The sequence below is a fragment of the Crotalus tigris genome, unplaced genomic scaffold (genome assembly GCF_016545835.1).
Source record: "Crotalus tigris isolate CLP2741 ecotype Arizona unplaced genomic scaffold, ASM1654583v1 scf7180000017950.1190679, whole genome shotgun sequence".
Taxonomy (NCBI): Eukaryota; Metazoa; Chordata; class Lepidosauria; order Squamata; family Viperidae; genus Crotalus; species Crotalus tigris.
Window position 1 is genome coordinate 24,364 of NW_024096740.1, and position 13,452 is coordinate 37,815.

Sequence of the window (13,452 nt, forward strand, 5' to 3'; positions counted from 1 at the left end):
TTCAGATATTCAGTAAGTTTAAGCAATAAAAATGTGTAATTTAAAAATCCAGGCAGTCTTGGATATATAGAACATTGTTACTTAATGCTTACATTATTGTGCCTTTGGTTGGATTTTCATCCTTGCTAAGAGGAAACGAGGTTACCCTTAATAGTATTTTTTTTCCTAATCGTTACTTCCATATTTATACTTTCAGTGATAGGATAAGTAATAAAAAGAATTTATTTTAAAACATTTTCCTGGTCGATAAAAGCTTTCACAACCAGGAATTTTAACATGTCTTTGGACATGAGATACATAACAGAAGATGAAGGGAACAAAATCTCAGGTTAAATCTTCCAGGGAGACTTTAAGACGTAGTGATTGTGAAAAAGAGTTTTAAGGACAAAGGTAGATCTTTCCTGGCTGCAGGTTTTCTCCTTTTCTCAAACAGTTTTCCTCTAATCCTTCAATTCGAAGGTCAACTGGGCTACAATTTCTAAAAGTTCATGAGTCCCGACTGAGTTCATGGCCAACATCTTTACTGCTCTCTTGTCAGAGGCAGAGATGTCCACAGTGATGCCGCACGAACAAGTTTGTGTGTGTATGTGTGTGTCCTGGAAGAAGCATTAGAAAGATAGGATTATTTGTGGATGACACAAATGATGGGAATAGAATTGTGATACAGGCAGATCTTGACAAGGTGCCAAACTGGAAGAAGTCAGCAAGGGCACGTTCAACAAAAGCAAAGGCCTTTGGGCAGAGAATGGAAAGTGTCAGGATGGTGATTGAAAGGCTAGACGGCTTAGTAATTATGTAAAAGATATAATGTGGATGATGCAATAATATGTGTAATATAAACCACATTTAATTACAAACCACTGTTAACTATGTTTACTCCTGGGTTACCTCAGCGCAATAAGACTGCATGCTCTGACAGAAGCATCAGACGGAGCAAAGCATCCGTAAACATTTTTTCAGTTTCTCGATCCAGTTTCCCCTTTTCCTGCTTTGTCCCTGTTGAATTTCTGCCTTGCTGATTTCTTCCATTCTGGCATAGGTTCAAGATCTTCCCGAATTACAACTCTATCCCCATTCTTTTCTATTATCAAGAAATAATCCTATTTTTTCCCCTAATGCCTCTGCAGGACATTTATACCTATGTCCAGCAGTTTGCTAAGCCATTTGAAATAAAAAATAAACCTGTGAACAGGACGGGAGCGATGGTGTCCCGGTTCATGTCAATGGACACCTGAGCCAGTTTGATGTGCTGTAGTGGTTAAGGCATCAGTCTGGTCCTGAGTTCTAGTCCTACCTCAAGCACAAAGCCAGCCAGCTGGATTGCTTTTGATGGGCTGGATGCCAAAACAAAGCAAGGTTATGGCATAGACTTCAAAAGAGATCAGGAAGCCTGTACTTGTGGACTTTGTCTAGCAAGAACAAAGAATGCTTATTCACAGGGAATATACACATGTAAAGCTTGTAAATACTGGGTGGTTAGAAAGCTGATAAGAGTTAGGCAGCCCTCAGCTAAAGGTTAGGAACAGGGATGGCCTGGAGCAAATAGGATGTGTATTAGACCAGGGCTTTTCAACCAGTGGTACGGGTACCACCTGTGGTACATTGGCACCCTGGCAGGTGGTACGCAACCATCCTAGAAAAGTGGTAGCGGGGGAGGGGAATGAGAGTAATGCTGGGCGGGCAGGCGTCTTACTCGGCTGTGGCTTGGGGGGGGTACTTTTTTCAGTGCCATTGTAACTTCGAACAGTCACTAAGCGAACTGTTGTAAGTTGAGGACTACCTGTACTTTATCACTTTTTTCCTTTTTTTTTTTTTTTGGTCATCAAGTTTTGCTAGGCGACTAGTGGTACTCGAATATTGCCATATCCTAAAACTGGTACAATGGGTGAAAAGGTTGAAAAGCCCTGTAATAGACAACTCCTGAAGCATTCATTAGCCAAGGCTTAGGAATAGGGACTGCTAGAGACTAATAGAATAATGGTTAGATTATTATTGAAATGTTTATTAGATGATATTTCTTATATATCCCACCTTATCCCGCCTTCAGCTTTAGAGAAAATGTGTAAAACTTTCTTAATTCTATTGTTCGGGGTTCCTTGGCATTTTCTACTCAGGACCTTTTTTTCTTGGAGCGCTTCAATAAAAGACAACGAAACCTGCAATTCGTGTCTGGTGTTATGCATCAGCCACCAGGCTCAGAGCCGAATTGGGGACAACAATCTGGCCCAGTCCCTCTTTCTAATCACTCTTCCAAAGGAAGCACGGGCAAAACCATTTATTTAACCCAGAGGTAGGCCACCTTGACTCTTTTATGACTCGTGGACTTCAACTCCCAGAATTCCTGAGCCAGCCATGCTGAGGGGAAAGGGAGAGGTTTCCAAGATGAGCCAGGCTGGCTCAGGAATTCTGGGAGTTGAAGTCCACGAGTCATAAAAGGGCCAAGGTTGTCTACCCCTGCCCTATACCATGTCAGAGAAGTGACTGTCTAGGACAGGGGTCTTCAGACTTGGCTCTTTTATGACTCGTGGACTTCAACTCCCAGAATTCCTGAGCCAGCCATACTGAGGGGAAAGGGAGATGTTTCTAAGCTGAGCTATGGTGGCTCAGGAATTCTGGGAGTTGAAGTCCACGAGTCATAAAAGAGCCAAGGTTGCCTAGCCCTGCTCTAACCACTTGCCAGAAACACTGCAAAGATTTGAACAAAAGTCAGAAGATGAGCCAGCAACAAAAGTCTTCCAAAGAAGAAGAAAAAGCCAAAAAAAGGACCATTGTTTTGAAGAACAGGGAGAGGTTTACAGGGAGTCCTCGACATACGTCCACAATTGAGCCCATTTCTATTGCTAAGTGAGACATTTGTTAAGTGAATTTTGCCCCATTTTACGATCCTATCTTGCCACAGTTGTTAAGTGAATCACTGCAATGGTTAAGTTAGCAAAACGGCGGTTAAAGTGAACCTGGTTCCCCCCCCCCTTGATTTTGCTTGTCAAAAGGGGAAATCACATGACCCTAGGACACTGCAACCGTCATAAATTGGAGCCAGTTGTCCAGCGGTCTGAAATCTGAATACGTGACCATGAGCAGGCTTGCAAGGATTGTGTGGAAAAGGGTCCTGTCGTTTTTTCTGTGCCGCTGTAACTTTTGAGTGGTCACTAAATGAACTGTTGTAAGTCGAGGACTACCTGTATTGAGGCAATCAAAGTCAGATTTTTTTGCAACTGATCCAGCCAGAACTTTGAAGCAGAAATGGAGAAATGGAGACAGGCTTAGGATACAGGAGGATCTGGACAGACTTGAACAAGGGGCGCTATCTAACAAAATGAAATTCAATGGTGAAAAAAGTAAGGTTCTACATTTAGGCAAGAAAAACCAAATGTACAGGTATAGTATAAGGGGTACCTTGCTCAATAGTAATAACTGTGAGAGGGACCTCGGAGTCCTAGTGGACAATCACGTAAATATGAGCCAGCAGTGTGCTGCAGCTGCCAAAAAGGCCAACACAGTGCTAGGCTGCATTAACAGAGGAATAGAATCAAGATCCCATGAAGTGTATTAACAGCACTTTACAATGCCTTGGTAAGGCCATACTTGGAATACTGCATTCATTTTTGGTCACCATGATGTAGAAAAGATGTTGAGACTCTAGAAAGAGGACAGAGAAGAGCAACAAAGATGATTAGGAGACTGAGGCTAAAGCATATAAGGAAAGGCTGCTGGAATTGGGTATGTCTAGTTTAACGAAGAGAAGGACGAGGGGGGACAGGATAGCAGCCTTCCAGTATCTCAGGGGCTGCCACAAGCTATTTTCCAAAGCGCCAGAAGGCAGGACAAGAAGCAATGGGTGGAAACTAACCAAAGAGAGAAGCAACCTAGAACTAAGGAGAAACTTCCTGACAGAACAATTAACCAGTGGAACAACCTGCCTCCAGAAGCGGTGAATGCTCCAACACTGGAAGTTTTTAAGAAGAGACTGGACAGCCATTTGTCCAAAATGGTACAGGGTTTCCTGCCGGAGCAGGGGGTTGGACTAGATGACCTCCAAGGTCCCTTCCAACTTTATCAATATTATTATCATCATTATTATTAAATCAGAGCAACTTTTCTCCTTGTGGGAGGGGGGTGGCGGGAGCTCTCCTTTAAGCCTCCCCCCTCAGGACAGGCAGCATCTACCACAGTCGCGAGTCCAGGGAGCAGCGCTCCCCCCTCCCGAACGCCCAAATTGGAACGCTCCTTCCGCCTCGCCTCGTCCGCATTGGAAAAGAAAATCCCGCTTGGACGTTCGGGGGCGGAGCCAATCTCGCTTTCAGGCTTGTCCCTGCTGGCCAATCACCACGGGAGGGAAAGGCAGCCCAAGATCTTATTGCCGAGGGGCGTGGCTGTCCGGTGGAGGCGGATCCCAAAGCCCCGCCCTCTCAGCTACTGTCTTATGCGCTGCTCTTCCTGGTCTTCCTTTTTCGAGAGATTCGCACCCCCTTGAGGATCGACGCTGGATCTCCTCGAAGGAGGCTGCTCGGCCCCGCTTCGGCCAGGTAAGGCTGATCCAGCCAGGAAAGCTTTTCCCCGCAAGGAGAGAGGCAGCTCCCAATGCCCGCCCCGGTTTCCATGCCTTTGGGGAGATTCGGCATCCGTGTTTGCCTGCAAGGAACGGATGCCCCCCCTTTCCATTAAGGGGTGCAAATGAGAGTCGGGGGGGGGGGTCCTCCACTGCCTGCCGGCTAGCCTCCTCGTGCAAGCTCCGGGCGGTTCCGAGAAGGCGCTTTGGGGAAGTTGCTCTTTGTGGTCCGTCCGATGTAAAGCTGCTTTTTTGGGTTCCCCCCCCCCCAAAGGCAACTGGGCTTCCGTGGGTTTTGTTTCCCCCCTTTGGAAACGTTTCGCTTCTCCTCTGTCCGAAACATCATTTGGGGTTCCAACTCAAGCCGCAAGAATAAATACAAATGAGATCCAGACAGCTGTGAAAGAAAGAAGCAATATTTATTCCTAAAAGCAAAACAGATTGCCTTTAGGTCCACAGGGGTTCTCAACCTTGGCAACTTTAAGACGTGTGGACTTCAACTCCCAGAATTCCTCAGCTTTGCTGGCTGAGGAATTCTGGGAGTTGAAGTCCACACGTCTTAAAGTTGCCAAGGTTGAGAACCCCTGCTTTAGGAACAGACTGCAAAGAAATGGGGGGCGGGTGCTATAGCAGCAGCAGCAGATTTTTATAGGGAGAGCTTGTCCGGAAAAGGGTCTAGGTCAGTGGTGGGGAACCTATGGCACGGGTGCCAGAGGCGGCACTCAGGGCCCTCTCTGTGGGCATGCACACCGTCGCCCCAGTCCTAGGCCTTCAGCTGGGTTTTATAGAACCTTTTTGCTTTAGGCCTCTGCTGCCGTGTGCAAAAAAAAAAAAAGGTTCAATCAATCAGTCAATTTCAACTTCTTGTGTGGAAAAAAAAAAGATCTTGCAAAGTTGGAATTGATGGATTGAACTTTTTAGTCCCACCCAGTCTGCTGTTACCACTGCAGCCACGCCCACCCGGCATAAGTGGGTTTTGGGTTGCAGTTTGGGCACTCGGTCTCTAAAAGGTTCACCATCACTGGTCTAGGTCAGGGGTCCTCAACCTTGGCAGCTTTTAAGACTTGTGGACTTCAACTCCTAGAATTCCTCAGCCAGCTTTGCTTTCTTGGGGAATTCTGGGAGTTGAAGTCCACAAGTCTTAAAATTGCCAAGATTGAGGACCACTGGTCTACGTGCTTGATTCTAGTGCAGTGGTTCTCAACCTTTTTAATGCCGCGACCCCCAACTGGTCGTAAGTCGAGGACTACCCAACCGGTCGTAAGTTGAGGACTTTCCCTGCCTGGGAGCACCGCGCATGCGTGGTGCCGCCCCCTGCACCGGCCGAGGCGTAGCTGGCAAGCGGCAGAGACGGTGCAGGCCGACCACCGGCTGGGCCACCAGTTGGCCCAGCCCAAGGGAGGTAAGGCACCCGCCGGGCCCCACGCGCGCCCGCAACCCTCCCTGCACCCGCCGGCCTCCCACCTCCCACCCCTGGCCCTCTTTTACTTACATTTTTAGTAGTTGCTCAGCAGGGAGGGGTGGAAGCTTCCAGACAGCTCGCCTTCGCTGCAGACAACCTGCAGCACCGTTTGCAGAATGGGACTTTTGGCGGGCTCAGCAGGGCAGAGACAGCCTGGACAATTCCTATTGGCTTTTGAAAGCCCATAGAATTAGACTCTATTCAAGAGAGTCTATTCTATTGGCTTTCAAAAGCCAATAGAAGAAAAGGGAGTAGCACAGCTAAGGAAAAGGGGGAAAAAATGGCGGACTGCGTTGTTTGGCGACCCCCGTGAAATGGTCGTTCGATCCCAAATGGGGTCCCGACCCACAGGTTGAGAATCACTGTTCTAGCATGACGCTTGAGGGGCGTGGTATGTGTTTGTGTAGGTATATTCTTGTGAACTGACCACACGTAGTAGGGAGTGGTGGGTTTTTATACCTTCTTGAGCTTTTGCTTGGAGTTGTTCCTATGGCATGAACTTTGACCTGAGTCTGAATGTGCCTTTCTGGTATTCTGATGGTGGTGAGTTAATCCTGTTATGTCCCAAAGGTCATATCCTGCTTCCTTGGGGCTGTGGCTCATGAGTGTTGGATTTTTTTTTAATTTTTCTTTTTTCCACTATACAACAAAAATAAAACTGAAAAAATACATTTTCCCTTAACAAAACTGTGTTATACATCTATATATTATTTACAATTTATTTACATCAGCAATCATGTCTTTTTCTTTCTTTGTTCTAGCCAATCATAACATTTGTTCCATATTTCATAAAATTCTGTTGCCTCCTTGTCTTTTAATTCTAGCGTAAGTTTATTCATTTCCGCGCATTCAAGAATTTTGTATATAATCATATCGTTTGTAGGTATGTTTTCACCCTTCCAACACTGAGCATATACTATACGGGCTGCTGTCAATATATGTATAATGATGTGTTGGAGTTGCTTTTTGATCTTTAAATTTATTATACCCAGAAGAAATAGTTCAGGTTTGAATTCAATTTGCACCTTGGTTATCTCCTGTATCCAGGTCCCTGTCCTTTCCCAATAGCTCTTTGCTTTGGGGCACAGCCACCACATGTGATAGAATGTTCCTTCCTTATTTTTACATTTCCAGCATTCTGGATTCATATTTTTGTACATTTTGGCCAATCTCGCCGGTGTTAAATGCCATCTATAGAAGATTTTGTATTGATTTTCCCTATATGCTGTTGACAGTGTCAGTTTGCAATTTATGTTCCATAATCTTTCCCATTCTTCCAGATTTATATTTCGGCCCACATTTCTCGCCCATGCGATCATTGGCCCTTTCACTATTTCTTCCTCCAGATCTACCTCTAATAAATATCTGTAGGTTTTTGTTATAAATTTTCCTTCCTTAACTGTTAAAATTTTATCCAATTGATGTAGGGTCTGGGTTATTCCATGCTCTTCCATATCCTTACTATGATTTTTTATTTTTTTTGATGTGAGGGATTATTGGTTCTAGGGATCTTTATCTTTCTAATCCCAGCTTCCTGGCTCCAATAATAATAATAATAATAATAATAATAATAATAATAATAATAATAATAATAATAATAATAATAGTAATAATAATAGTAATAATAATAATAAAGTTGGAAGGGACCTTGGAGGTCATCTAGTCCAACCCCCTGCTCAGGCAGGAAACCCTATACCATTTCGGACAAATGGCTGTCCAGTCTCTTCTTTCTGACAAGATTATCACATCTGCATTTCTGCAGACCTGGTTTCTGTTTGGGGCAGAGAGACTTGGGGGGGGGGGAACTAGTAGAGTGAGGAATTCTGGGAGTTGAAGTCCACAAGTCTTAAAGTTGCCAAGTTTGAAGACCCCTGCACTAAACCAAACTGTCTCTCATCACAAATTTGTTTACCTTCTTTTCCTTGGCTTTAAAAGAAAACAAAACAAATTGAGCACACATTTAGCAACAACTACTCTCCTCTTTGTGGTTCCAAACACATTGTTTAAGGCAGTGGTTCTCAACCTTTTTAATGCCGTGACCCCCAACTGGTCGTAAGTCGAGGACTACTCAACTGGTCGTAAGTTGAGGACTACTCAACTGGTGCAGCACCATGGGATTTTTGGCGGGCTCAGCAGGGCAGAGACAGTCTGGACAATTCCTATTGGCTTTTTGAAAGCCAATAGAATTAGACTCTATTCAAGAGTCTATTCTATCGGCTTTCAAAAGCCAATAGAATAAAAGGGAGTAGCACAGCTAAGGAAAAGGGGGGAAAAATGGCGGACTGCGTTGTTTGGTGACCCCCGTGAAATGGTCGTTCGACCCCAAATGGGGTCCCGACCCACAGATTGAGAACCACTGCTTTAAGGATACATTAATCCAAATGGAAAAATCACTTAAATTTTGCTGCACACTACATGCTAGATCCAGAATGTTTGAATCACATTTCTTAAACTTTCTTATTACTGATCATATATAGTATAAGCTTTTCTCTTGCTTCTTGTCTGCTTCCTATCTAGACCAGGGCTTTTCAACTTTTCCACCCATTGTACCACTTTTAGGATATGACAATATCTGAGTATCACCAGTCACCTAGCAAGATGTCAAAAAGGCCATCCCTCCCCTCTTGCTAAAAGAGGGAAGGGGAGATCTCAGATCAGCTCCACAGGGAGGATCCCAACATTGATTCCGGTAACAGGAAATTGGGCATCCTCCTAGACCTCATTAAAGAGTCTTCTATCTATCATTTGGGCCAGGGGTAGGCAGCCTTGGCTCTTTTATGACTCATGGACTTCAACTCCCAGAATTCTTGAGCCAGCCTGGCTCAGCTTGGAAATCTCTCCTTTTCCCCTTAGCGTGGCTGGCTCAGGAATTCTGGGAGTTGAAGTCCACCAGTCATAAAAGAGCCAAGGTTGCCTACCCCTGATTTGAGCTATTTTTGGGAGCTGAAGGAGAGCAAATCTTCCTCCTCACTTCTTTTTCCTTTGTCCTCAGGTGCAGCCTGGAAAAACCTGAGGCCAATGTTTTGCCTGCAAATTGCCTCTGGTGACAAGGAACTACAAGCGAGCAATTATGGAATCTGTGCAAGGGGGGAAATGCTTCAACCGAAGATCACCTCAGAGGAACCAGGAGAGACTTTTCACATGCTCTGAGTGCGGGAAACCCTTTGCTTACCAGTCTCTCCTTTTGATCCACCGGAAGCTGCACATGGGGAACGGATCCCATCTGTGTTCGGCATGTGGGAAATCCTTTCCTGAAGCGTGGACCTTTGCCAAGCATCTCAGGAGCCATCCTGGACTGAGGCCTTACAAATGCGGAGAGTGCGGGAAGCGTTTTGCTAAAGGCGCGGACCTTGGAGCCCATCAGCGGATCCACCAGGGAAAGAGACCTCGGGAATGCCGGAATGGGCGGAAAAGACTGGGCTTGTCTCAGAGGTCAGAGCTGCTTCAACATCAGGAAATCCACCCAGGAGAGAAATCTTACAAGTTCGGGCCAGGCGGGACGGGCTTCCCTCAGAAGTCACAGCTTTGGCTCCATGGGAAGGATCACCCAGAAATAAAGTCTTACCGATGCTTTGTGTGTGAAAAAACCTTCCCTGAAATTTCCTCTCTTCGGAAACATGAGAGTCAGCACACTGCTCCGGGAAGGGGAGAGTGTCCAGAATGTGGGAAGTTTTTCACTTGGAAATTAAGCCTGGTGCGACATCGGAGAATTCACTCCGGGGAGAGACCCTACAAATGCCCAGAATGTGAGACGCGATTTTTGTATCCTCATGATCTTGTAAAACACCAAATGACGCACAAAGAATGTGAGGAGGGTGGGAAACGGTGTCTCTCAGGGACACAGACTGGGATTCATCAGAGCAGCCACACAGGAGAGAAGCCCTACAAATGTGGGGAATGTGGAAAATCCTTTGTTCAAAAGGGAGTCCTCTTTGAACATCAGAAGATCCACTCGGGGGAGAAGCCCTTTTACTGCATCGAGTGTGGAAGGTTTTTCCCTACAATAGCCAGCTTCCGGCGTCATGAGAAAGTTCACAGAGGGGAGAAAGATTACAAATGTTTAGACTGTGGGAGAACATTTGCCTATTCCACATCCCTTAGAAATCACAGCCGCATAACGCATGACGGAGTGACACCCCATAAGTGCTTCGAGTGTGGTAAATATTTTTCCAGAAAAGCAAATCTTTTGAGGCACCAGCAAATTCATTCCGGAGAAAAACCTTACCAGTGTCAGGAATGTGGGAAATCTTTTCCTCACAAAGAATATCTTAGGAATCACGAGAAATTTCACACAGGTGAGAAACCTTACAAGTGCGGGGAATGTGGGAAGGCCTTTACTCGCAGTTCGGACCTTCGGGTACACGAGAAGATACACACAGGAAGAGGTTCTTATCCATGCCCTGAGTGTGAGAAGAGTTTCAGTTGGCGTTCATCTCTTCGGAGGCATAAGAAAGCACATACATGTCAGGAAAAGTGCCCGGAATGTGGGAAAGGTTTTTCCCACAAATCAAATCTATTGCGACATCAAAGAGTTCACACTGGAGATGGACCCTATGAATGCCCAGAATGTGGGAAACGATTTGTGGAGTCTGCTGAACTTCAGAGACACCAGAAGGGGCACACAGGAGAGAAGCCCTATCAATGTGGGGAGTGTGGAAAAAGTCTCTCTCGAAAGCCAGAACTTTGTGTACATCAGAGCATCCACGCTGGGGAGAAGCCGTATAAATGTGGGGAGTGTGGGAAATGTTTTGCTGAAAAGGCGCAACTTGGAGAACATCAGAAAATTCACTCAGTGGAGAAGCCCTATCAGTGCATCGAGTGTGGAATATCTTTCCGTCGCGAATCAGCCCTTATAAGTCACATGAAAGTTCACACAGAGGAAGAAATTGTTCTAGATTGATGTAAATGTCCTCACCGCAACCCCTCACAACCATACCTGGGAATACCCTTGAGATCCTTGCTAAGAAGAGAAGAAGGAAATCCTGTTTAGTCACCTTACGTGAAGGAGTTCATGGAAGCTGTCTTGCGATTTCAGTGCAATTAAACAAAAAAATTCTCTTGGATACAGATTTACCTCCAGGCCCATCCTAAAGCTCCTGGTGGTCCCCCATTCAGCACTAGTGAGCTTATTGAATATTCAACTATTGAATGGAGATAAAAGACAGGATGAGGGAATTGCTGGCATGAAGATGAAAAGAGAAAGAAATAAACGTAGGGAATCTTTTGATGACTTGGTGGTAAGTTTCTGTTCCTTGTGAAAGGAACAGAAATGGGAAAAATAAAGGATTTGGGTCTTTTCAAATGAATAGTCAAAGAGGACGATGTTCACAAAAATACAGAAATGGAAGACCAAATAAAATTGACAGGAAAGGCTGGTTTTAAGATTGAGACAGAAATAAAAGCCTTGAGTATCTTTATGCTGAATATGAATTGTATGCAGATTTAAAATAATTGGAGTAAGGCATGGAATAACATCAAGAAGGATGTGTCAAGATGGGAAAAATTACAACTCCCCCTGTTGGGATGAATTTCTACGAGAAAAAGGAATATATTACCCAGAATGATGTTTCTGTTTCAAATAATACTTATCTTGGTAATACATGCACTATTTAAGCCAGTAGTTCTCAACCTTTTTAATGCCGTGACCCCCCAACCGGTTGTAAGTCGAGGACTACTCAATTGGTCGTAAGTCGAGGACTACTCAACTGGTGCAGCACTGTTTGCAGAATGGGACTTTTGGCGGGCTCAGCAGGGCAGAGACAGCCTGGACAATTCCTATTGGCTTTTGAAAGCCAATAGAATTAGACTCTATTCAAGAGAGTCTATTCTATTGGCTTTCAAAAGCCAATAGAATAAAAGGGAGTAGCACAGCTAAGGAAAAGGGGGAAAAAATGGCAGACTGTATTGTTTGGTGACCCCCGTGAAATGGTCATTCGACCCCAAATGGGGTCCCGACCCACAGGTTGAGAACCACTGATTTAAGCAATGGCACAAAGATATAATAAAGGGCCACCTTGTTTTTATGACAATTCCGGCTTGTTAAATTGAGTGGGTGGGTTCTGGGGGTGGTGAATTCTTGTTTGAGTGAGAGAGTTCTAGTACAGGGCTAGGCAACCTTGCCTCTTTTATGACTCGTGGACTTCAACTCCCAGAATTCCTGAGCCACCATGGCTCAGCTTGGAAACCTCTCCCTTTCCCCTCAGCATGGCTGGCTCAGGAATTCTGGGAGTTGAAGTCCACGAGTCATAAAAGAACCGCTGTTACCCTCCGGATTGAGATCTGGACATGGCATTGTTCATGCTTTTGGGTGATTGATTTCAGTGTTTCTCAACTTTAGTCACTTTAAGATGAGTGGACTTCAACTCCCAGAATTCTGTGCTGGCTGGGGAATTCTGGGAGTTGAAGTCCACTCATCTAAAAGTGGCTAGGGTTGAGAAACACTGTCCTATTTGACCTCTTGTTGATTTTCAATATCATTGCCCATCGTATCCTTTTGCATGATCTGACAGGATTGTGCGAGTGAGGTACGGTGTTGTGCTGATTAATCTCTTTTATCCAGGGTTGATTCCAGTCAGTGATTGGCAAGGTGAGTGTCAACATCCGGCTTGAGAATCCAGAATAAAACTCCCGGTTCATTTTATCTCCGAAAATCTTACTGTTTATTGAATACACTGCATAGTATTGTCAAAGCAAAACTAACTCTAAGGTTCCAACACCAATTCATACACTTAAACAATAATTTCCTCAGCCAAACCCTCAATGTTTTACATAGTCCATATAAACAAGTTCACTTTGTTATGGGAACCATCTGCTTCAAATCCACACCTGTTCTGGTGTCCTTGAAAAGGTTTCAGGCTCTCACGGTCTTCAGCGGAATCGAAGAAGTTTCGTTTCTCCATCTAACCCACTTGAAAGTAACACTCCCACTCCCTTAATCTAAAAGCAAGTTGAAACGCAGAGGCATGTAGCTGCCAAAGTTTCATCCTGACAGCGAGATCAATTGTGGTCGTAAGTCAAGGACTTTTTTTGGTAACCTGCAAAAATTCACCTATTCACAAACTAAACAATGGGATGTTTTCTGGACTTCTTGAGTGTTGCAAGTGTGACATCGCCCCTGTGTTCATGTGATCAAAATTCAAGCACTTGCAAGCTGCCGACACAACTGCAGGAGAGCTGGACCTTCCCACTCAAATACTCAAATAGTAATAAAAGCACTGAATATTTTGCACTCTGAAGCTCCTTGATGTAATTTCCAGTTTGGAAAACAGCAGCTCCCACCTTCTGAGAGTAATAGGGGTGGGTGGCTGCATTTCAATGCATCTGGAACCCACTTCTACGGCTCAGGGGTAACAGAATAAAAAATAATCAAGTTGGAAGGAACCTTGGTGGTCTTCTAGATCAACCCTCTATCCAAGCAGGTGACCCTATAGGATTACAGAGA

General features: G+C 44.9%; 1 protein-coding gene across 1 annotated transcript; it reads left to right on the forward strand.

The window, feature by feature from the left end:
• Nucleotides 1-4,383: 4,383 nt before the first annotated feature.
• LOC120308793 (gastrula zinc finger protein XlCGF26.1-like) lies at nt 4,384-11,428 on the forward strand. Its single transcript, XM_039345282.1, has 2 exons — nt 4,384-4,526; nt 9,004-11,428. The coding sequence occupies exon 2, from the start codon at nt 9,082-9,084 to the stop codon at nt 10,909-10,911; it is 1,830 nt and encodes a 609-aa protein (XP_039201216.1). The 5' UTR covers nt 4,384-4,526; nt 9,004-9,081; the 3' UTR covers nt 10,912-11,428.
• The last annotated feature ends 2,024 nt before the right edge of the window (nt 11,429-13,452 follow it).

Bases quoted from the DNA above. Each gene is read 5' to 3' on its own strand.
- LOC120308793 (XM_039345282.1), top strand. From the start codon at position 9,082: ATGGAATCTGTGCAAGGGGGGAAATGCTTCAACCGAAGATCACCTCAG.